Source organism: Polyodon spathula, chromosome 21, assembly GCF_017654505.1.
Source record: "Polyodon spathula isolate WHYD16114869_AA chromosome 21, ASM1765450v1, whole genome shotgun sequence".
Taxonomy (NCBI): domain Eukaryota; kingdom Metazoa; phylum Chordata; class Actinopteri; order Acipenseriformes; family Polyodontidae; genus Polyodon; species Polyodon spathula.
The window spans coordinates 29,841,691-29,861,744 of NC_054554.1; the positions used below are offsets into that span (position 1 = coordinate 29,841,691).

A 20,054-nucleotide genomic window follows, 5' to 3' on the forward strand; every position below is an offset into this window, starting at 1 on the left:
TAATGCTTTGAGAACCCCAAAGATTGGCAGGTCACCTGTAGAACCAACATCAAAACAACTTTAAAAATAACAGTGTAGGTTACAGTAATCTACCACCAAGAGCCACGTGAAGGAATAAAAACTGAACAACAACATTCTTGGCAGATAACATGCCAACAATTAACACACATGACACATTTACTAAAAGTCAGACATGAACGCTAAGGAACTGTTGCAGAGCACAGTAAACAAACAGCAAAACAGACATGATGGAGAACAGCACACATTTTGTATAAGCCTAGAAAAAGGCACATTGACTGTAAAATGACTTGACAGGTATACCACAGTAAACTTTTTATAAGGAGTTTCTGTTTCTCCATGATCAGAGCTGAGATAAAACTGGGAGTGTAGGAGTCAGTGAGTCTTGAGGGTGTTGGGACTATGTAGGAGTCAGTGAGTCTTGAGGGTGTTGGGACTGTGTAGGAGTCGTTGAGTCTTGGGGGTGCTGGGACTGTGTAGGAGTCAGTGAGTCTTGGGGGTGCTGGGACTGTGTAGGAGTCAGTGAGTCTTGGGGGTGTTGGGACTGTGTAGGAGTCAGTGAGTCTTGGGGGTGCTGGGACTGTGTAGGAGTCAGTGAGTCTTGAGGGTGTTGGGACTGTGTAGGAGTCAGTGAGTCTTGGGGGTGTTGGGACTGTGTAGGAGTCAGTGAGTCTTGGGGGTGCTGGGACTGTGTAGGAGTCAGTGAGTCTTGAGGGTGTTGGGACTGTGTAGGAGTCAGTGAGTCTTGGGGGTGCTGGGACTGTGTAGGAGTCAGTGAGTCTTGGGGGTCTGGGACTGTGTAGGAGTCAGTGAGTCTTGAGGGTGTTGGGACTGTGTAGGAGTCAGTGAGTCTTGGGGGTGCTGGGACTGTGTAGGAGTCAGTGAGTCTTGGGGGTGTTGGGACTGTGTAGGAGTCAGTGAGTCTTGGGGGTGTTGGGACTGTGTAGGAGTCAGTCTTGGGGGTGCTGGGACTGTGTAGGAGTCAGTGAGTCTTGGGGGTGCTGGGACTGTGTAGGAGTCAGTGAGTCTTGAGGGTGTTGGGACTGTGTAGGAGTCAGTGAGTCTTGGGGGTGTTGGGAGTGTGTAGGAGTCAGTTAGTCTTGGGGGTGCTGGGACTGTGTAGGAGTCAGTGAGTCTTGGGGGTGTTGGGACTGTGTAGGAGTCAGTGAGTCTTGGGGGTGCTCTTCAGTTTGCTCTAAGCATGACCTAACTTGGTTTCCTTAATAGATTAAAAACGGAACGATACAGGAACTAGAATGAAACTGGATTTTGCTTCAGAAACTGCAATTAGAAATGAGCTATTCAGAGGTTAAGCGTGCTTTACTAGTTTAGCGGTTTCTCATCTTGTAATTACTTTCCTTCTCTACAGGGTGTGTGCCAGGTCCTGGTTCATATTACGTTCCGACAGAACAGCTGCTACCTTTTCAACTGACTGCAGCAGCCTCCACAGTCCCTCTCCACCTGAAGTCATGTTTTTAATTTAAAGCTTTTTAAAAAGGGTTAGTACAGGTAAGTACGTTTTTAAACTCTACATTTTTCTCTTCATTTCCTATTTGCCACAGCAGCTATTTCACAAACCAAGAGAGAGAGAGGAGAGAGAGAGAGAGATATATATATATAGATATATATATATATATATATATATATAGAGATATATAGATATAGAGAGAGAGAGAGAGAGAGAGAGAGAGAGAGAGAGAGAGAGAGAGATAGATCCTTGTTGTAACAGTTAACACCTACCATTACAGTCTATACTGTGTAATATTCACCAAACATCAAAGTGCTAAATTGGGTTGACCAATTATTTCACTCAGAATGAATAAAAATGATTGTTTCCTTCTCTTTCATCCACCTTTTTTAGCTTCTTCTGAAGGCGAAACTGCCCAATTATTTTGCTTTGCTTGAAAATGGGCAGCGTGCAATTACAGGCTGGCATCACAGAAAAGAGCTGCAGCTGTTTAGTTTTCATCCAAGAGGTGCTGAAGAGAACCCTTCCAGTGCTGTGACCTGCTGGTGTGCAGCTGAATTCACCTGTACATTCAGAACACTTTCCAGCAGCCCTGCGCTCTGAACAGTGTCAGCTTGGATAAGCTGCCTGGGAACAGAGTCACGCTAGTGAAGGGGCATGTCTCTGTACTTTACTGGGCTCGGAGCCCCTGGTGATGTAATCAGTAAGTAATGCAAGGAGTCTCCCATAGCCAAGCCTCAACATCTCCAACAGGACCCCCTCCATGTAGAAACCTGGTTTTAAAGGACTTTAAATTTTCAAGATTGTAAACGAATAGATGTCCCTTACCCCAAAGATATTGCCTTGCTTGGCCTGTTTTGCTAAGCTGTTGAAAGAATATATATTAATCGCTTACCTGGTTCTCATGAAATAAAACGTGGAAGCTGTGTATGGAAAGCAGCCCTAGATTTGGAAGACGCTGTTAATAATTTACTTTGAGGAGAGAAGTGCTTATGACACACTATCCATGTGGGGGGAAAAAACATTTTCTACAGAGAAAAAAATTAAAAGAAAGAGTTGTAGGCAGTCTCGCTTATTAATTGTATTTCTGTTACATAATATTCCCTAGGTTGTGTAATCTAATTTTGCAGCACAAATTCAGAAGCCTCATGAACACGTTTGCAATGCCCTTCATCATTGCTTACCCCCCCCCCCCCCCCCCCCCCGAAGGGGCTACAGTTTGTACAGGCATGGAAATCAACAGCTGATCATCTGGAGAGTGGGAAGCCGTCACTATGTACAGCATGGGAACATGTGTGGGTGTCTGTCTTTGTACCAGAGGGGCATCCAGTCCTGTATAGAATTTGGATACTGCAGATAAATTAGACTTCCAAAGCTTGGATGAGGGACACAGTGATTCGTTTAAAGTTCAGAAAGTGAAGTAGGTGCAGCATATACTGTATGTAAGGTTCCAGACAACATATTTCTATAGTCCCCAGCCAGCAAACCCCAGAGCAGAATCTGATCGGAATCATTAATTTAAGGAGGCGCATAAGCTGATGCAAACACTGTAAGTTCATTGTAATTACTGTTCTTTAGTGCAGTCAATGTGTGTACTAGATGTGTAGCAATGCTGTCAGTAGATTTTTCTTATCTTTCTTTCATGCGTTTACTATATGGTTAGTCTTGCATTGTTGAAGGTTCAGCTGTTTTCATGCTGATACTGGCAGCAGTCATGGTGTTATAGTCATGCAGTACAACTTTAAAGAACGACAGGGATTGCTGATGTGTCAGTATTTAAACACTGTGAACCCCGCTGAGGAAAGGGGGGGAGGGGGTCTGGAATCAACTGTCTTTGGAGAACATGTTTCCCAGTCCCGTTTCTGGTTGTAATATAGAGACTCCACTGTTCTATAATACTATATACAGTTTGCTATTTAGGTACATGCACTGAATATCTGAAACCGCTTCAAACATGTTGAATGAGCTCCATTGTTTAGTATGACAGGATGCACTTTTGAGACAGCGAGGAAGGGGGAGAGGGACTAAGGGAGCAAGTCAGGCAGGGTTCCAATGGCATTTCCTTTCATTTAGTCATTCAAGCACAGAGCTGGTGAGGTTCTTATCCTGATTGGGGTGTGTGGGAGGCTCAGTATAAATAGCCCTCTGTTTCCATGGGTAGCCCAGAAGGACTGGCACGGAGAGCACTGCTCCAGCAGATGAGCATTGATCTTTCTCCAGATAAAAGGATGAAGGGAGACCCCGGGTTCAGCCCTGCTGAGGAAGCTCTCTGAAAAGAGGCGACACAAGGATATCAGAGTCGAGGAGGTGCCTCCACCAAGTATCTCCTTAATTAATCTCAAAGACCAATGGTTAAACAGGCTCATGTATGACAGGGCAAGTCTATGAATAAGTCATGATTCAAATATGCTGGGAAGTCCCCTGATGTGCTTCACAGGCACATTACAGGGCTCCTTTTAGTCATGATTCAAATACACTGGGAAGACCCCTGGTGACTTCACAGGCACATTACAGGACTCCTTTTAGAACTCCAAACCCTTCTGAAGATTTGCATCTGTTATTAGAGCTGTGCTGATAAAGATAGCCAGATGGATATCTTAAAATATCCATACACTTTATTAGCAGTCTGTCTGTAACCACACCTTCCAGTAATCAGGCTGCTTAGATCAGGTGCTGTTTCAGAAAGCAGGCACCCATCCCACTCAGTCTGTCTTCAGGCTACAGTGATGTCAAGTCATTAATATCAGAGCAGTGATGAGCCCAAGAGTGATGTTGTGATGGTCGATCATCACACACAGGTGTAATCATCAGAAGGTCTTGAGCTTGGTACTAGTCTGATACCAAGGACTCCAGTTTTACAAACATTAAAATTTCATGGAATAGCTCTTCTCAAATGCAACCATCAGGTTCATTTTGTTTGGCCACAGCAGACGCTCAGAAACCCTTTAATGATGCTTTCAATGACATTGGTGAGAGTGATGCTATCCTGCTTTCACTCAGCCCTGTTCGTTGCTGTTATAGTGTTGGGGGTTTGCATTGTGATTCCTCCTACTGATTCCCTTCATGTTACCTTTAAAAGGCTTGACATTTATATAATGGGCTCTCTTCACAAAGCTTTAACTAACAAAACGTAGTATAAAGAGGATTTGATGTGTATAAAAACTATTATTTTCTTTACTGTTGTTAACGAGATCATTAACAGACCAGAACAGCTTAAGGAATATCTAACTTCATTTTAGACTATAATGCCTGAAGCCGCAGGTTGAGATCAGTCCATAGCGCATGATTGTTAAAAGTTTTTATATATATATATATATATATATATATATATATATATATATATATATATATATATATATATATATATATATATGTGTGTATCATGCAATTACAGATTTTAAATTATTTTGTAAAAGTGGTACATGTTTTTTTTTCGTGTGCTTACTACTGGCTCTTAGCTCTCATTCGATAAAGCTAGACATGTTTACCCAACACAAACAGTTAACAGACAAAGAGTATTTTGTTCAAGAAGTTTGTTTTTGTTGAATTTCACAGCTTCTACTCTCACACCCGACTGTTTCCGTGCTGTGAATGCAATCGGTTTTGTACAATCTAAACTTGTTTCTGTAAGATGCGTACTGTGTGAGAAATTGGATGGCTGGCAGCATTTCGGAGTGTGTGTGTGTGTGTATACACACACACACACAGAGAGAGAGAGAGAGAGAGAGAGAGAGAGAGGGAGATCGAGATCGAGATCGATAGATAGATAGATATACACCTGTAAACACTTCTGCAGCTGATCCAGTGGTGAAGGCAAAGTTCCATAAATGCCACGATTGGGCTGCTGGCGTTTTCTTGAACAAACTCACACACATAATCAAACTGAAACGTCTGAAAGTATTCCACGCTTACTTTCTTCTTTGGTTATTATTGCTTTGCAAAGTTCCGGTTAGTTTTCGCAGATTGAATCAGGTAGAAATGTGGTAAAAGACAATATGTTTCCACGGGGTCACTTCGCTGTATTAATGAGGCCTGCAGGATGTGTAAAAGTACAGATACATTATTAAAGAGCTGCGATGATTTGGGCCTGGCTGCGACTACACCATTTCTTTCTGCAATCGGTACCAGTAAAACAGGAGAGGCGGTGCCCGGCTCAAGCAATGACATCACAAGAGCTGTCCAAGTGCTGAAACAGTTTAGAGCTTTTTCAATACTCAATGTGACGAACTCCTGTAAGGCAAAACCCGACTTAAATTTTAAATTAAAGTGGTAGCTAAAGTCAGTTGTTATAAATTGTTGTAACTTTGTGTATGTGTATGTCTAATTAATCTTAAATAGGTTGTTAATTTGGTTCAAAGTTAAGTAGCATTCTATCCTTTAGTTTTTATTTAAATCTCTCCGTCTGTGTTCAAGTGCCATCTCTATCAGACTGGCGACGATATTTCCATTCGGTTTAAGCTAGGTTTAACAATAAAATCGACATCTGTCACAAAGTCTTACATTATTTATCATAAAAGTCTGTAACGCACCAGATTTATACTAATAATGTAATAATATCCTCTCTGTCGAGACGCTGTAGTAAAAGTTTTAATTAAAAAAAAAAAAAAAAAAAAAACTTCAGAGATATACTTTGTAATTTACTAATTATAGCGCTAAAGCAAGTCGTGCACCTCGGATATATCCATATGTATTATTATTATTATTTATTTATTTATTTATTTATTTATTGTATTTATTTATTTTTACAAAAATTTGAACTAAATTTTTGAACTTAACTTTTCTTTAAAAAAAAAAAATTTTTTTTTTTTCTTAGGATCCCATACAGTGTGGTGCACTATGTGACTCCCCCCCCCCCTCCTCTTGCTGACTGACGTATCGACGAAAAATTCACTCTCGGTATGTTTATCTGTCTTCAGAGGTGATAACTTGACTAGAGCGGAAAGCAGATAGTTATAGCTGAGCACAGAACTCGCATCGCATACGGGAGCATTCCAACCGGAGTACCAGACACCGAGAACCAAACGCGCAATAAGGCAAAGATTCATATATTTTTTATTTTTTTACGCAGCTGTTGAAAAACGAGAGTAAGAGACCGTACCAAGCAAGACAAGTGTACCTTGGAAAACCAGTGACTTCGTTTTAGAAGGTAAAATACATTTCTCTATGTGTGTTGACGTTTCTTTTCCCTTACTAGAATTTTTTTTTTTTCAAATTGTTTATTGCTGAAGTCTATTGTGCAAGTTTATTACAGAAATAAACTTTTCTAACATCTCCCTTTGGGAAATGCAAACTTAATTTAATGAAAATATTTATTTATTGCATTCGCTGTGTTAGTTACGTAGTCTTATTAAATCCGTTTTCCATAAATAAAATACTGGTCTGTAATTCTGATTTTTTTTTTAAATGTACAAGTACCATACGAGATTTTGGCCATCATATTTTGTTGCGAAGGGGTTGCAACAAAATCTGAGTTGTACCCATTTATTCCGTGTATAGCAGTGGCAGTGTGTTCCCTGTGAAGCTAATGATCCTGCACGAGTAGAAGCACTGGATCTACCAGAAGCGTTCTGGCATAGATGGTTTGCGGTCTGATTCACTCTAGTGTTAGAATTGACCAAAACAAAACAAACGAAACAAAAAACACTTTTCTGCCTCAAATGTATACAACTACTATACCTATGCATTGCACATAACTAGCTGTATCGCTATATGTAAAGTAATGGTCGTATATATAGTATGTGTATACTGCGTAGTGTCCTGTATACTATGTAATGTCATTCTGTACAGCATATTTCCACGCTTGGTGAACGGCTAGTCATTTTGGCTCATTTAAAAAGTCAATACTATAAACGACTTTGCGATGGGAGCTAGCCTTTCTGAAACTGAACACACAAGAAATCCGCAGTAATTATATATATATATATATATATATATATATATATATATATATATATATAATCTCTGTGATAAGTGGCTGTTGGACTTTATTTCTGATACCTTTTAGTCCTTTAAGGTACTTTAATGTCCCACAAATAAAAATGATGATAACTTTCTTAGTTTTGAAATGCAGTGCACGGAACAGGGTTTCAAATGTACCGACAGGCTGAATCTGGTCAGTTTTCTTGTGATACTCGACCCGCTCTCCAATGTATTTTATGAAGAAGCCGTTTGATCAACAAGCGTTCGATTCCTTGTGTACCTGAAGGGGTTAAAATTGTTTTTGTATGTTGTTGAGCTCCAGAAATACTGTAAAATAGTTTATAAGTGCATTGCCTTGCCACTGTACTGCAAAGTTCTTATTTTGGAAATTGACAAAAGTTTTATTTTTATTTTTTATGAATAATTAAATATTGGAAGAGATTTCATGCTCTACTGAACAGCTACTGCAGAGGAAAAAAATCCCATTGACTTTCAAGTCAAGTTTCTTATTAAATGTGCACATCTGAGATATTTAGTTCAGGTTTAAACAACACAGTGTGAACCTCTCATCAGATTCTCCAAAAGCCCCTTTGAGACATTTAGATATTGACAGTCTTGAAAACAGAACATATAGACCAATAACTGTCTAATGAAAAACATAATTACTTTAATTTATTTTCAGTTTCAATTTGAAGTCTCTGAAGTGAGACTTTTAGCTTTATTTACTAATCCAGCACCAAGCTTGACATGTTCATCAAGAGAATTCCTTAAGGCAGTTATAGCCTGCACTGATTTATGTTAAAACTGACATATGAAGGTTGAAGGTCTCATTAAAGGGAGGGCAGACACTAATGTCAAACCCTGGAAAGGCTAGATTTGTGAAAACCAGTCAAGGGATAGGAAAGGGAACGGGCCATGCTATTTCTCCAATAGAAACCCTGCTTGTTTTTTGGTTCCCAGCGCTGTTCATGGTTAGGGAGCTCGCCATTCAATCAGAAGCTGTACAGTACTGAGCAATAGTTATGCAGCCTGAGCAATCTGGTTTATCTTACCCGGTCATAGCAGCTGGGTCACCACCAAGTGGAAATGCAGTACAGTAATTGGCATATTTCTCGAGGGTTTACGCTTAGCCACTTCTCATTAGAGTTCCTCCACCCTGCGGCCCTTGCAGACGGATGGTCTCTGATTAAGTCAGAATTCAAGCTGAGCACCAGGAAGTGACTGGAGGCTTAAATTAAGAGTGGCGTGGTCCAGGGTTCAAATCCATATCTATATCTATAGTTAGCTTACTTTTATTCTCCTTTATTTTTACTGCATCCTATTTCAATCCCTGTTTTTCTTCCCAATATAAAAGCTAAGACGGCAGGCTGAAAGAACTGAATCTATTTCGAGGAAAGACATGATTGAAGTCTTTAAGATCTGACATAGTTAACCCATAGTTAGTCCTTTGAGCAGAGAAACTAGGACCAGAGGACACAGCTGGAAATTAAGTGGAGATAGACTGAGGACAGAGGGCAGGAGACACTTCTTCAAACAGAGTGGTGAGGGTATGGAATGGGCTATCTAGACATGTTGTTGAGGCAGAATCACTTTAATTTTTTAAATTTTATAAAGTTCTGAGATCAAACAGCTACTAAGATCTTGCTGGGACAAGTCCAAAATGCAAGGGTTTGTGGAAATACTCACAAGCATATATTTGTGGTCAACTATAAAAATGAAGATAGAAACCAAAACACTAGAGAGGTTGAAACAACTAAATGCCAGGGTGTGAATACAAGGCTTGTAGGTGAAATTTGCCCTTGTTTTCCTAAACATTTCCAATGTGGCTGTCTGGGGATAAAACTGGAAGCATCTACCTGGCATTTGAGAAAGCTGCGGTGAGTGTGTGTGTGTGTAAGTGTGTGTCTGTGTCTGTGTGAGTGTGTGTTTGTGGGAGGCCTTGTCAGGATCCCTTTGGCTCCTGCCTACTGACATTCCCCTGCCTGGAATGCTGTACAGCGTCCTCTGGCAGTGTTCTTATGGTTGTGCTGTCTGACCTCTAGCATTGACGAGACCAACTGTTTGTCCCAGGAGATTGCCAGGAGTCTGAAATTCAGTCATCTAGGTCACTCGCTTTGTGCCACCTTTTAATACGCTTTAATGAACATGGGCCTGAGAGAGAAAGAGATAAGCAGTGAGTACCTTCCACAAGGAGACAAATAAACAGAAAGTGATGAATGAGTGGGATTTAATACAGTTCGAGCTTTTGTAAATTAAAATATAATTGCCATTTTAAGCCTGTTCAAGGATGCCAGAATACTCCAAACCGTGCTCCCTTGTTTTCTGCTTTCCTGACCGTGGATGTTGTGAAGGGTCCTTACACAGTGAAGTATACTCCATGTACAAATTACAGCACTCAGCATGGCCTGGCTGTGAATGATCAAACCCCAGCTTTGTGGAGCTTCAGGGAAACGTGTCTCAATAATAATGAAGATAATTGAGAAAGCTCTTTATCTTCTGCACCAGGACCACAACCGCTCCCCTGATTCAGTGTGGCAGCTCCTGCCCTTGCAATCCCAGTGAAACAATGCTTCCCATCTGAATCTTCCTCAAATGCACCCTTCACAAACACACAGTCTTCCAGACAGTACTGTTCTGCTAAACAGGCTGCACCTGCTCACTCACATGGTCATCCAGGTGCAGTTCATTTAAAAGGACAGGCACCTCCCATTCCTAGCCAGGCTGCAGTGGTTTTATTACACATGGTGGTGTGAGCTTCTCCACAACTCTAAGGCAATGCAATCCCTCTTAGCAGTAGCTGAATTACTCATCATTGTGGTTGCTATGGCTACAGGGCAGTGGGATCTCAGCAAGTGGCACTGCAATCATGTCACGATAATTACCTCTGGATAGATCTTGGATCAATATGGTAGGAATTCAAATGACATATTAAATTGATCCAGCAGTTTACGTATTGCCAGATTTTAACAGACACACATATTAATTCAGCAGTTTACATCACTCCAGAGTTTAACTGACAGGCATCAATTTGAGAGGCCTTTAAGTAATTCATAAGCAAGCAGTTATGCACTCTCCTGTCTCCTAACCCTTACCGTGCTGTTTCATGAGCCTCCCCTCGGCAATGACTCACACGCTGGATAGATCTGTCAGCAGAACCTGCTTCAATTAAGACACATCTGGAAAGTATCTGTCTGTCTGGAGGTGTCTGAGTGGAGGACAGTCTGCTGCAGGACAGTCTGCTGCTCCCCTCTGCTATCTGCCTGTTGACAGATCAGCCCTGGCAGAGCAATCAAATACCCTTAGCTAGGGTAATAACTCTTAAATGTGTTAATCTGATTTCTGCAACACCCTTAAACACAATTTAACTTAATGTATTTTATGCCACTGGCCACTTTAAGCATTTGAATGATTTTTTTTATAATTTCATCAGAAGCCTTTTCAAGACAGCTCATCACAACCCGCTCTCCCTTCACTCCTCTCGCAGCTCTTCTTTCAGGCTAAACCCCACCCCTAGTGCTGAGTGGAATGAGCGTATGTGGCAGAAAGGCTCTGACCTTGCTGAGCAGCGTGTTCGCTGTGTGCAGCCTGGGGCTCCTGGGCATCGCGGTCAGCACCGACTACTGGCTCTACCTGGAGGAGGGCATCATCCTGCCGCAGAACCAGAGCATCGAGATCAAGATGTCCCTTCACTCCGGACTCTGGAGGGTTTGCTTCCTCACAGGTATGCTCGCGCTCCACACCGTTCTGTTCCCGTGTCTTCCCATGCTTGTGATTCTAGATCAAGCAGGTACACCTCCGGATTTAAAAAAAAAAAAAAAAAAAGCTAATAGAAACAAACAAGAGAAAATCAAAACATAATACATGTGTATAGAAATTAAAGGAAGGTTTAAAATTCAGCTTAAAAAAAGCTAATCTCAAAAAGTAAGTTTTCAGTTTTGACTGAATGTCATCAACTGGTGTAGCACATCTGATATGAGGTGGCAGTTCATTCCACAATCTGGGAGCACAGCGACTAAGAGCTTCCTTTGTGTGTACACTTGTGGGATGTGCATCAGCTGATCTTAAATCATGAGAAGGTATAAAATACTGCATAATGTCATTACAACATTTACACTCAGGTCACACATAAAGCACACACACACACCCAAGTAGCGCAACAGGGCTGAGTCATGTCAGAATGCTTTTGCAATACACAAACTCTTATGTAGTGATTGGAGTTTGATGAGGTGTAATAGTGATGACCTTCCATCTGAACATGTGGGTCTTTTCAATTTCACTGCGTTATTGAATTCTGCTTACTGAAATTAACTTGGAGATGCACTTTACATATGGGGACAAATTGCAGTATTTTCCACATGGTTATAGAAACTTCAGAAAAAAACCCATGCCAGAGTATGGAAAAGTGACCCCACCTAAACAAACTATGATCATAAAAATAGAAGATGAATTTTGATCCGATTTAGACTTTATTTCAGTGAGCTGTAGTGTGTTCGGTGTCCAGCAGGTGTCATGGGAGTATCTATCCACAAACACTGAATCATTCAGAGCTTCTCTCCATCTAGATAGTGTGTACTGTCTTAATTACTCAAAGGCTATCAATCCTGATGATGCAGCCCACAGATTACAATGTATCCAAGTGTTCCACAAGCTGGCAGATACTGCAGTGCATTCCACCACCTAAACTGAAATCTCTAGTTTATCCTGTCCCAGGGCACAATGTCACAGTTTGAAGCGCTGTCCACACCACATGGTGTCATCGACATGCAGTATGTGCTGAACAGAATTAAGCTCCTCTACAACCCAGCACTCTGACAGATTGGTTCCTCTTTGCTAATGTACAGAGAGGTGTGCAGTGTTGTGTGCAACGCTCAGATATAACAACCCAGCACAGAGAAGAACTATGAGCCTAAGGGATAGGTTTAAGCCTGAGGCAATCAACAGTGAGAGAATTCTGAACACAAATGAACAATATGAAAAAATACAGGTGCAAATACAAAACACTGCAATGTATCACTGCACACTACATGAGTGATTCATTTAGAATGATTTCAAGGACAAGACACATAGAGCACAAGTCTTATTGGTGCAATAGCAGTCCAGACTGATTCTGTTTACTGATGGCATGTTAAGGTACTTCTATTCACAAAGCTTTCAGCACATCAGGGATTGCCTTGGGCTGCGTGCACAGAGCAGTGCACTAATGCTTCATTAGCACAGCTAGAGGTATTGATCTATGGGGCACTAACTTTAACTATTTCCTTTGTAGAAACAGTGGCAACAGACAGAATCTCCACCTCTGCAAAACCAGGTATTGACGGAATGCGCAGCGGCCACACCTGGACACTGCAGTTAACAGAGTGTCCGGACTTCGTTTCAGAACTGCAACACAAATGCAATAAGACAGTACCTGGTCAATGTTACTTTCAGGGTTGCTTGTGTAGTTGCTTTTTTACTTAACTTGCAATGGGCTGTTTGTATTGCAATGACAAAACAGGACATACTGTAAAAAAGGAATGCAGAAACACAGTCGTGGAAACTCTTCAATGACCTCTTACCAGTTGTGAGTTTGGGTTTAAAGAGTAATCAGGAGTGAGCGTGGGTTATGAGCCAATAACGTTCTTGAGGCTGGGCGCTGCAGGAGAGCCGCTTATGATGAGAATAACCCACACCTTCCAGTTTCAACGTTTTTTTGTTATCCCGTTGAATCACTCTGGTGCTTAACACAAACACATATCCTGATGCTGTTTGTTTGCTCAAGGTTTGCTTAATGACTTTGTTTTCAATGTATTTCTCCAATAAATGAAAACGAGGACACATGAATCATTTAGCCTGTCTTTTACCCAGCTGTTTTGTGTAAATGTTGTTAATAGCAACCTCACCGGGAGACCATTAAACAAAGCCTGCCCATAAAAAACAAAACTGATCCATGGAGTTTCCAATAGAAAAATGCCTTCATTTCATTAGTTTCACTTCGGGGGCTAATTCTGCCATCTTATTTTACACCAGAGATAGATGTGTCTTCCTGCTTCCTCACTGTGATTCACATTGAGTAACTGGGATCATGCAAAGTCCCAAGCAACGAAAACTAAAATAAAACAGGCCTACTACTTGAGTCACAGGAAGCCGACTGAGAGAGAAACTGTGCATTAGAGTCCCAACTTGGGAGGCAATCTGAAACGTTGTGACCAGCTGCTTCGGGTGCAACAGGAATATCTGGAAAGCAATTTATTAAAAATCATTTTCTCTTCCCCTCCCAGAATTGAGGCTCAGCGTGTGTCTCGCTTCAGTTCCTGTTGATGGGGCGAGAGCAGCGTTGATTGCTAGAGAACAATTGCTCTGAATTGATTTAAAGAGAGTGGCGAATAAGACATTGTGAGAGTAGCAGCCTACAGTTTGAGCCACGTCAGTGTTTCAGAACATGAAAGGGCTACAGAAAACATCACATGTTGCTTTTTTATAACAGTTAATTCCACTTCAGTTACTCACAATTAAACCCTGTATCAAACGATTCAATTCTAGGTAGCACAGCAATCGCTGAACTTCAAGATTTGTCGTTCAATTTGGTTCAACTGTAAGACATGTAAAAAAAAACATAAAAGCAATAGATGCAATGTGGGAACATGTGTTTAAATCCTGTGAATGCTAATGTTTGAGTCTTTGTTGTGCATATGGCATTGAATGTCGATGGTTCTTTTCCCCTGCAGGTGAGGAAAGAGCCCGCTGTTTCACAATAGAATATGTCATGCCGATGAATATACAGATGACGTCCGAATCTACAGTCAGTGTGCTAAGTAAGTGAAGCTTTTTAATTGACTTTTTTGTGTCATACTGAAACACTGCCCTCTAGGGATAAAACAACATATGACATGGCATTATATATGTGACAGAACAATGTGTCAGTCTGGCTCTGAGAGATAGAACTGTACGCTGACAGCAATAGTGTTGTAGCACCTTCCAGGGACTGTGGAGCATCTCCAGGACTGTCAGCAGCAGACCAGAACAGGCAGATCCTCAAGACTGCAGCAGAAATATGAAAACAGCTCCCTTTAAAATCAGCCCTGCCTTCTCGTGGGAGCTAGTGAGATTCAGTTTAACACAGACACTTCTTAAAATTTGTATTATTAGAAGAATTTGCCAGCAAATTAAAAAAGAGAGCTAGAGAGAGTGAGAGAGAGAAAGAGTAAGAGAAAGAGTAAGAGAGAGATAGAGAGCGTAAGAGAGAGTGAGTGAGAGAAAGAGTAAGAGAGAGAGAGTAAGGGAGAGATAGAGAGAGAAAGAGTAAGAGAGAGAGTAAGAGAGATAGAGAGAGCGTAAGAGAGAGTGAGTGAGAGAGAGAAAGAGTAAGAGAGAGAAAGAGTAAGAGAGATAGAGAGAGTAAGAGAGAGAGAAAGAGTAAGAGAGATAGAAAGAGTAAGAGAGAGAGAAAGAGTAAGAGATAGAGAGAAAAAGAGAGAGAGCATAAGAGAGTGAGAGTAAGAGAGTAAGACAGAGAGAAAGAGTAAGAGAGAGAGAGAGTAAGAGAGAGAGAGAGAGAGAAAGAGAGTAAGAGAGAGAGAGAGAGAGAGTAAGAGAGTAAGAGAGAGAGAGAGAGAGAAAAAGAGAGAGCGTAAGAGAGAGTGAGTGAGAGTAAGAAAGAGAGACAGAGAGAGAGAAAGAGTAAGAGAGAGAGAAAGAGTAAGAGAGAGAGAGAAAGAGTAAGAGAGAGAGAGATAAGATATTCTACACCTGAAGCAGACAGTCTGCACGGTGCCAGAGGAGATAAGAAAATGAAAATGGGTTTAAATTAGCATGACTGTGTTACTGCATGTCAGCTCAGTAGAGGTAATGATCAGGCATTGAGTGATTGCCTTGCTTATCTTTACTGAGATTTCAGCTCTTTATAATAAATATACCCATGCTTTTAATAAGAGAAGCAGCTAAGTTATCGCACATATTTATCCTGTTACAGCAACTTTAATGCGGTTCACATTTTGGAAGTAAATGGTACCAGTCATAATTTTAAAATATCTACACAACTACCAAATGGTGTGCACAATGTTCATATTGAATGATGCATTATTGAACTGTTTTTCCATTAAGGCAGGGGAAGGAGGAATCAATCTTGCCTAATTTATTTAGTACAAGAATCTATGTTCCCACAGATACATACAGTACATACTCACACCTACCCTTCCACATCGATACATCATCCACAGCTCACCTCAGGGAGCAGCTTAGCACAGATCTTTCAGGAAAAACTTCTGAAGGATTGTCATAGCTGTCAGATACATTAACAAAGAGTAGGGGAACAATCAAAACCCTGGGAGAAAGCAGGAAAGCAAGCAAGAAATCCTGTAATGCAGCAGGTTTCAGCCAATAGAATGTTAACGGCTCTGCTGCATTACCTTCTCATTGCTGTGGCTGATTAAAAAGTTTGTTACACAGCATCAAGAGGGTGTCTGAAGCACTCGTTTTCAAAAAGCTATTGTGTTGTTTTCTGTAGGGAAGCATTCTTCATTTTAAAAGCTGTCACAATCAAGACAAGGGGTTCTAGAGCTGATAATTACAATTACCATCCAATCTTCAAGGCACAGTGAGGCCGATTAGATGGCACTGAACAAAGGCACTGTCAATTACAGGTGATTAACAAAATTGTAGTGGATTCCAGATTGAACTGAATTTAGTCAGAGAGTAGATTTTCCACTATTTTTTCCTGCTAACTTATGGTATGATAAACTGGTGTGTGTGTGTGTGTGAGATATATATATATATATACACACACACATACATGAGGCATTGTGGTCCAGTGGTTAAAGTCCAGTGGATGAGATGTTAAATTTGTAAAGCGCTTTGCGATGCTGGTCCACTATGAAAGGTGCTATATAAAATAAAAGATAAGGGTATTATTTATTATTATTATTATTATTATTATTATTATTATTATTATTATTATTATTATATTATATTAAACTTGAGAAACATGTTTTGTGCTCAAAAGATTGTGGCTAAACTTCATTCTTAAAATGTTATTTTAATTGCATTGCTTCTTAGAAAAAACATGTATGAATTGTAGCTGGCATTTGAAAGGTCAGAGCTATGCTGAAGCTCTAGGTAGTTCATCCGCACTCATCAAAGGAAGAATGCAGAACTTTTAAGAAATGAAGTCAAGCCGACATCACTTTCCTCCTGTGCCTTTATCAGCACAATAGTCCTCGTTTGGATAAACGGGTCAATAACCTTTGCTTTCAATTTTTCTTTTCTGTACCAGAAATGATCCGCTCGGCTACCCCCTTCCCTCTGGTCAGCCTCTTCTTCATGTTCATCGGGTTCATTCTGAACAGCTTTGGGCACATCCGTCCTCACAGGACCATCCTGGCCTTCGTGTCTGGAATCTTCTTCATCCTCTCAGGTGAGCTGCACCAGGTCTGCTCAGCAGAGAGAAGCACAGGGACCCTGAACTCACAGATCATCCTCTCAGGTGAGCTGCACCAGGTCCGCTCAGCAGAGAGTAGCACAGGGACACTGAACTCAGAGATCATCCTCTCAGGTGAGCTGCACCAGGTCCGCTCAGCAGAGAGAAGCACAGGGACCCTGAACTCAGAGATCATCCTCTCAGGTGAGCTGCACCAGGTCCGCTCAGCAGAGAGTAGCACAGGGACACTGAACTCAGAGATCATCCTCTCAGGTGAGCTGCACCAGGTCCGCTCAGCAGAGAGAAGCACAGGGACAGATCATCCTCTCAGGTGAGCTGCACCAGGTCCGCTCAGCAGAGAGAAGCACAGGGACCCTGAACTCAGATCATCCTCTCAGGTGAGCTGCACCAGGTCCGCTCAGCAGAGAGAAGCACAGGGACCCTGAACTCAGAGATCATCCTCTCAGGTGAGCTGCACCAGGTCCGCTCAGCAGAGAGTAGCACAGGGACCCTGAACTCAGAGCTCTCCTGCTCTTACCGGACAGGATTAATTGATGAAGGCACCTTCAATTAGCACATAACCTGTCTTAAGCAGCCACAGATCAATAAGCAAAAGCTGTTCATTTCAAGAAGGTAATGCTGTGTGTGGGTGGCATGCTCCTCCTGACTGTTGGTTTCTGTGCAGGTCTGTCCTTAGTTGTTGGGCTGGTGTTGTATATATCCAGCATCAATGATGAGGTGTTGAACAGGACGAAGGACAATGAAGCCTACTTCAGCTACAAATACGGCTGGTCTTTTGCCTTTGCTGCCATATCCTTCTTGTTGACTGAGGTAAGGAAGTCAAAGAACAAAACAGTGCAGTTTTCACACAAGAAACATTGAATCACATGGAGTCCCAACTCCATTGAATATCTGCACCACAGATCAAAAAGATCAGGATTAATTCCTCTTTGCTTAAAGTCATTTCACACCTGAAAGAAACGGAGAGACAACCGATATTAATAACTCTGCCTGCGACGATGCCTGAATTGCTGTATGAGCACCGCTGTTCCTTTCCTCACTTTACCATTCTCCCAGCAGCAATCTTTTACCCAATCTTCCCATTCTTCCCTGTTCTTTAAAGCCCCATACCATGGTCTTGTTTTCTGTTTCATCATGTGATTTATCATGCCTTGATCTTGCTTTAGTGCACTTCACTGCTTTGTTTTTGTCCTGTCATATAGTACAACACGCACATCATTGCATGAGGTACAACAACAACAAAAATCTTTAAGAGCAGTTTGCTAATATTCTTGCCTGTCATGTGCTGACCTTCACAGTATTGCAGAAAAAAAAACAAGAAAAAAAACCCAGTGATTTTATTTCAGCGGTAGCCATAGTAACCAAGAGCAGTTGCTAAGGACTGCTTCCACCCCCGTGTGGAATAAACAGTACCAATCAAATCCAATCCATGTTGTCCTCCCTGTAGAGCAATTTCACAAAATAAATCTGTTCTGTATACATGACAGTTGAGTAGCAAGGAGTATGACCACCCTAAAAAGATAAAACTCTATAGGACCTGCCCCAGCAGTCTAGCTGTGTTACTACTGCACAGATATACAGAGCAGCTGCACAGCTGTGTTACTACAGATATTGCACATTGCATATGCAGTGCAGCTGGCCAGCAGTCTAGCTGTGTTACTACAGATATTGCACATTGCATATACAGAGCAGCTGGCCAGCAGTCTAGCTGTGTTACTACAGATATTGCACATTGCATATGCAGTGCAGCTGGCCAGCAGTCTAGCTGTGTTACTACAGATATTGCACATTGCATATACAGTGCAGCTGGCCAGCAGTCTAGCTGTGTTACTACTGCACATTGCATATACTAGTCTAGCTGTGATATTGCACATTGCATATACAGTGCAGCTGGCCAGCAGTCTAGCTGTGTTACTACAGATATTGCACATTGCATATACAGTGCAGCTGGCCAGCAGTCTAGCTGTGTTACTACAGATATTGCACATTGCATATACAGTGCAGCTGGCCAGCAGTCTAGCTGTGTTACTACAGATATTGCACATTGCATATACAGTGCAGCTGGCCAGCAGTCTAGCTGTGTTACTACAGATATTGCACATTGCATATACAGAGCAGCTGGCCAGCAGTCTAGCTGTGTTACTACAGATATTGCACATTGCATATACAGTGCAGCTGGCCAGCAGTCTAGCTGTGTTACTACAGATATTGCACATTGCATATACAGTGCAGCTGGCCAGCAGTCTAGCTTTGTTACTACATATATTGCATATGATGTGCAGCTGGCCAGCAGTCTAGCTGCACTCGGCTGTACTTTTCTCTACTTTTACTTAAGTTTACCTGCATTTGTTTATTTTTCCTTTAAGTTATTTGTCTTTTTTTATTCTGACAATAAAACCAGAAAATTAAGCAATGCATTTAATGTAGCATTTTTTCACCCATCACCATAACTTGAACCCAACCCAAACCGTAACCCAACCCAAATCAACAACCCGTAATAACGCAATTGAAAATTGGACACAAAAGACAGAAAGAGACACAAACTATTACTTGTATGCACAGACAACCGTTTCCAGACTCGTGCCTTCCTGGGTTTTCTATTTCAACTCTGATTGAGTGTTTTGCAGTTGTGGGGAGCTGTGGACAGGGTTACTTTGTCTCTGTTTTTCTGCAGAGCGCGGGGGTGATGTCTGTGTACCTGTTCATGAAGAGATACACTGCGGAGGAGATCTGCAGGCCTCAGCCGGGCTTCTACCGGCCACGGCTTAGCAACTGCTCCGATTACTCTGGCCAGTTCCTGCACCCGGACTCCTGGGTACGAGGCCGCAGCCCCTCGGATATCTCCAGCGACACTTCTGTCCAGATGAACTCCTCCAACTACCCTGCCCTGCTCAAGTGTCCCGAGTATGACCGCATGTTGTCCTCCCCTTGCTGAGGTGCAGAAGCAACAGTACCTGCATCCTGTATTCAGAGGGTCTCAGCGTAACATGTTTTACAAGCAACGCCAAAAGGTGCAGCATTGGAGCTGAACCCTTTTTACTTATCCTATATACATGTGTTTTTCCTCTCTCTCTCTCTCTCTCTCTCTCTCTCTCTCTCTCTCTCTCTCTCTCTCTCTCTCTCTCTCTCTCTCTCTCTCTCTCTCTTCAAGATCCTTAAACACAAAGTCAATATACAGTACGGCCACGGCCACGCAAAAGAAAGCAAGCTGAGGAGGGAGGGGCAGGCAGGGGAGGG

General features: G+C 41.8%; 1 protein-coding gene across 1 annotated transcript; it reads left to right on the top strand.

Moving 5' to 3' along the window:
* Positions 1 to 6,392: 6,392 nt before the first annotated feature.
* Positions 6,393 to 19,838, top strand: LOC121296364 (voltage-dependent calcium channel gamma-5 subunit-like). The gene is made up of 7 exons (XM_041221853.1): positions 6,393 to 6,632; positions 10,890 to 11,126; positions 12,672 to 12,713; positions 14,110 to 14,196; positions 16,653 to 16,793; positions 17,482 to 17,627; positions 19,492 to 19,838. Exons 2-7 carry the CDS (start codon positions 10,931 to 10,933, stop codon positions 19,750 to 19,752), a joined length of 873 nt encoding a protein of 290 aa, XP_041077787.1. The 5' UTR covers positions 6,393 to 6,632; positions 10,890 to 10,930; the 3' UTR covers positions 19,753 to 19,838.
* The last annotated feature ends 216 nt before the right edge of the window (positions 19,839 to 20,054 follow it).

What these genes read in the sequence shown, in the direction of transcription:
- LOC121296364 (XM_041221853.1), top strand. Translation starts at nt 10,931, where the DNA reads ATGAGCGTATGTGGCAGAAAGGCTCTGACCTTGCTGAGCAGCGTGTTC. An exon ending in GAGGGTTTGCTTCCTCACAG is followed by an intron (nt 11,127 to 12,671) that starts GTATGCTCGCGC and finishes TTTCCTTTGTAG; the next exon opens with AAACAGTGGCAACAGACAGA. An exon ending in CTCCACCTCTGCAAAACCAG is followed by an intron (nt 12,714 to 14,109) that starts GTATTGACGGAA and finishes TTTCCCCTGCAG; the next exon opens with GTGAGGAAAGAGCCCGCTGT.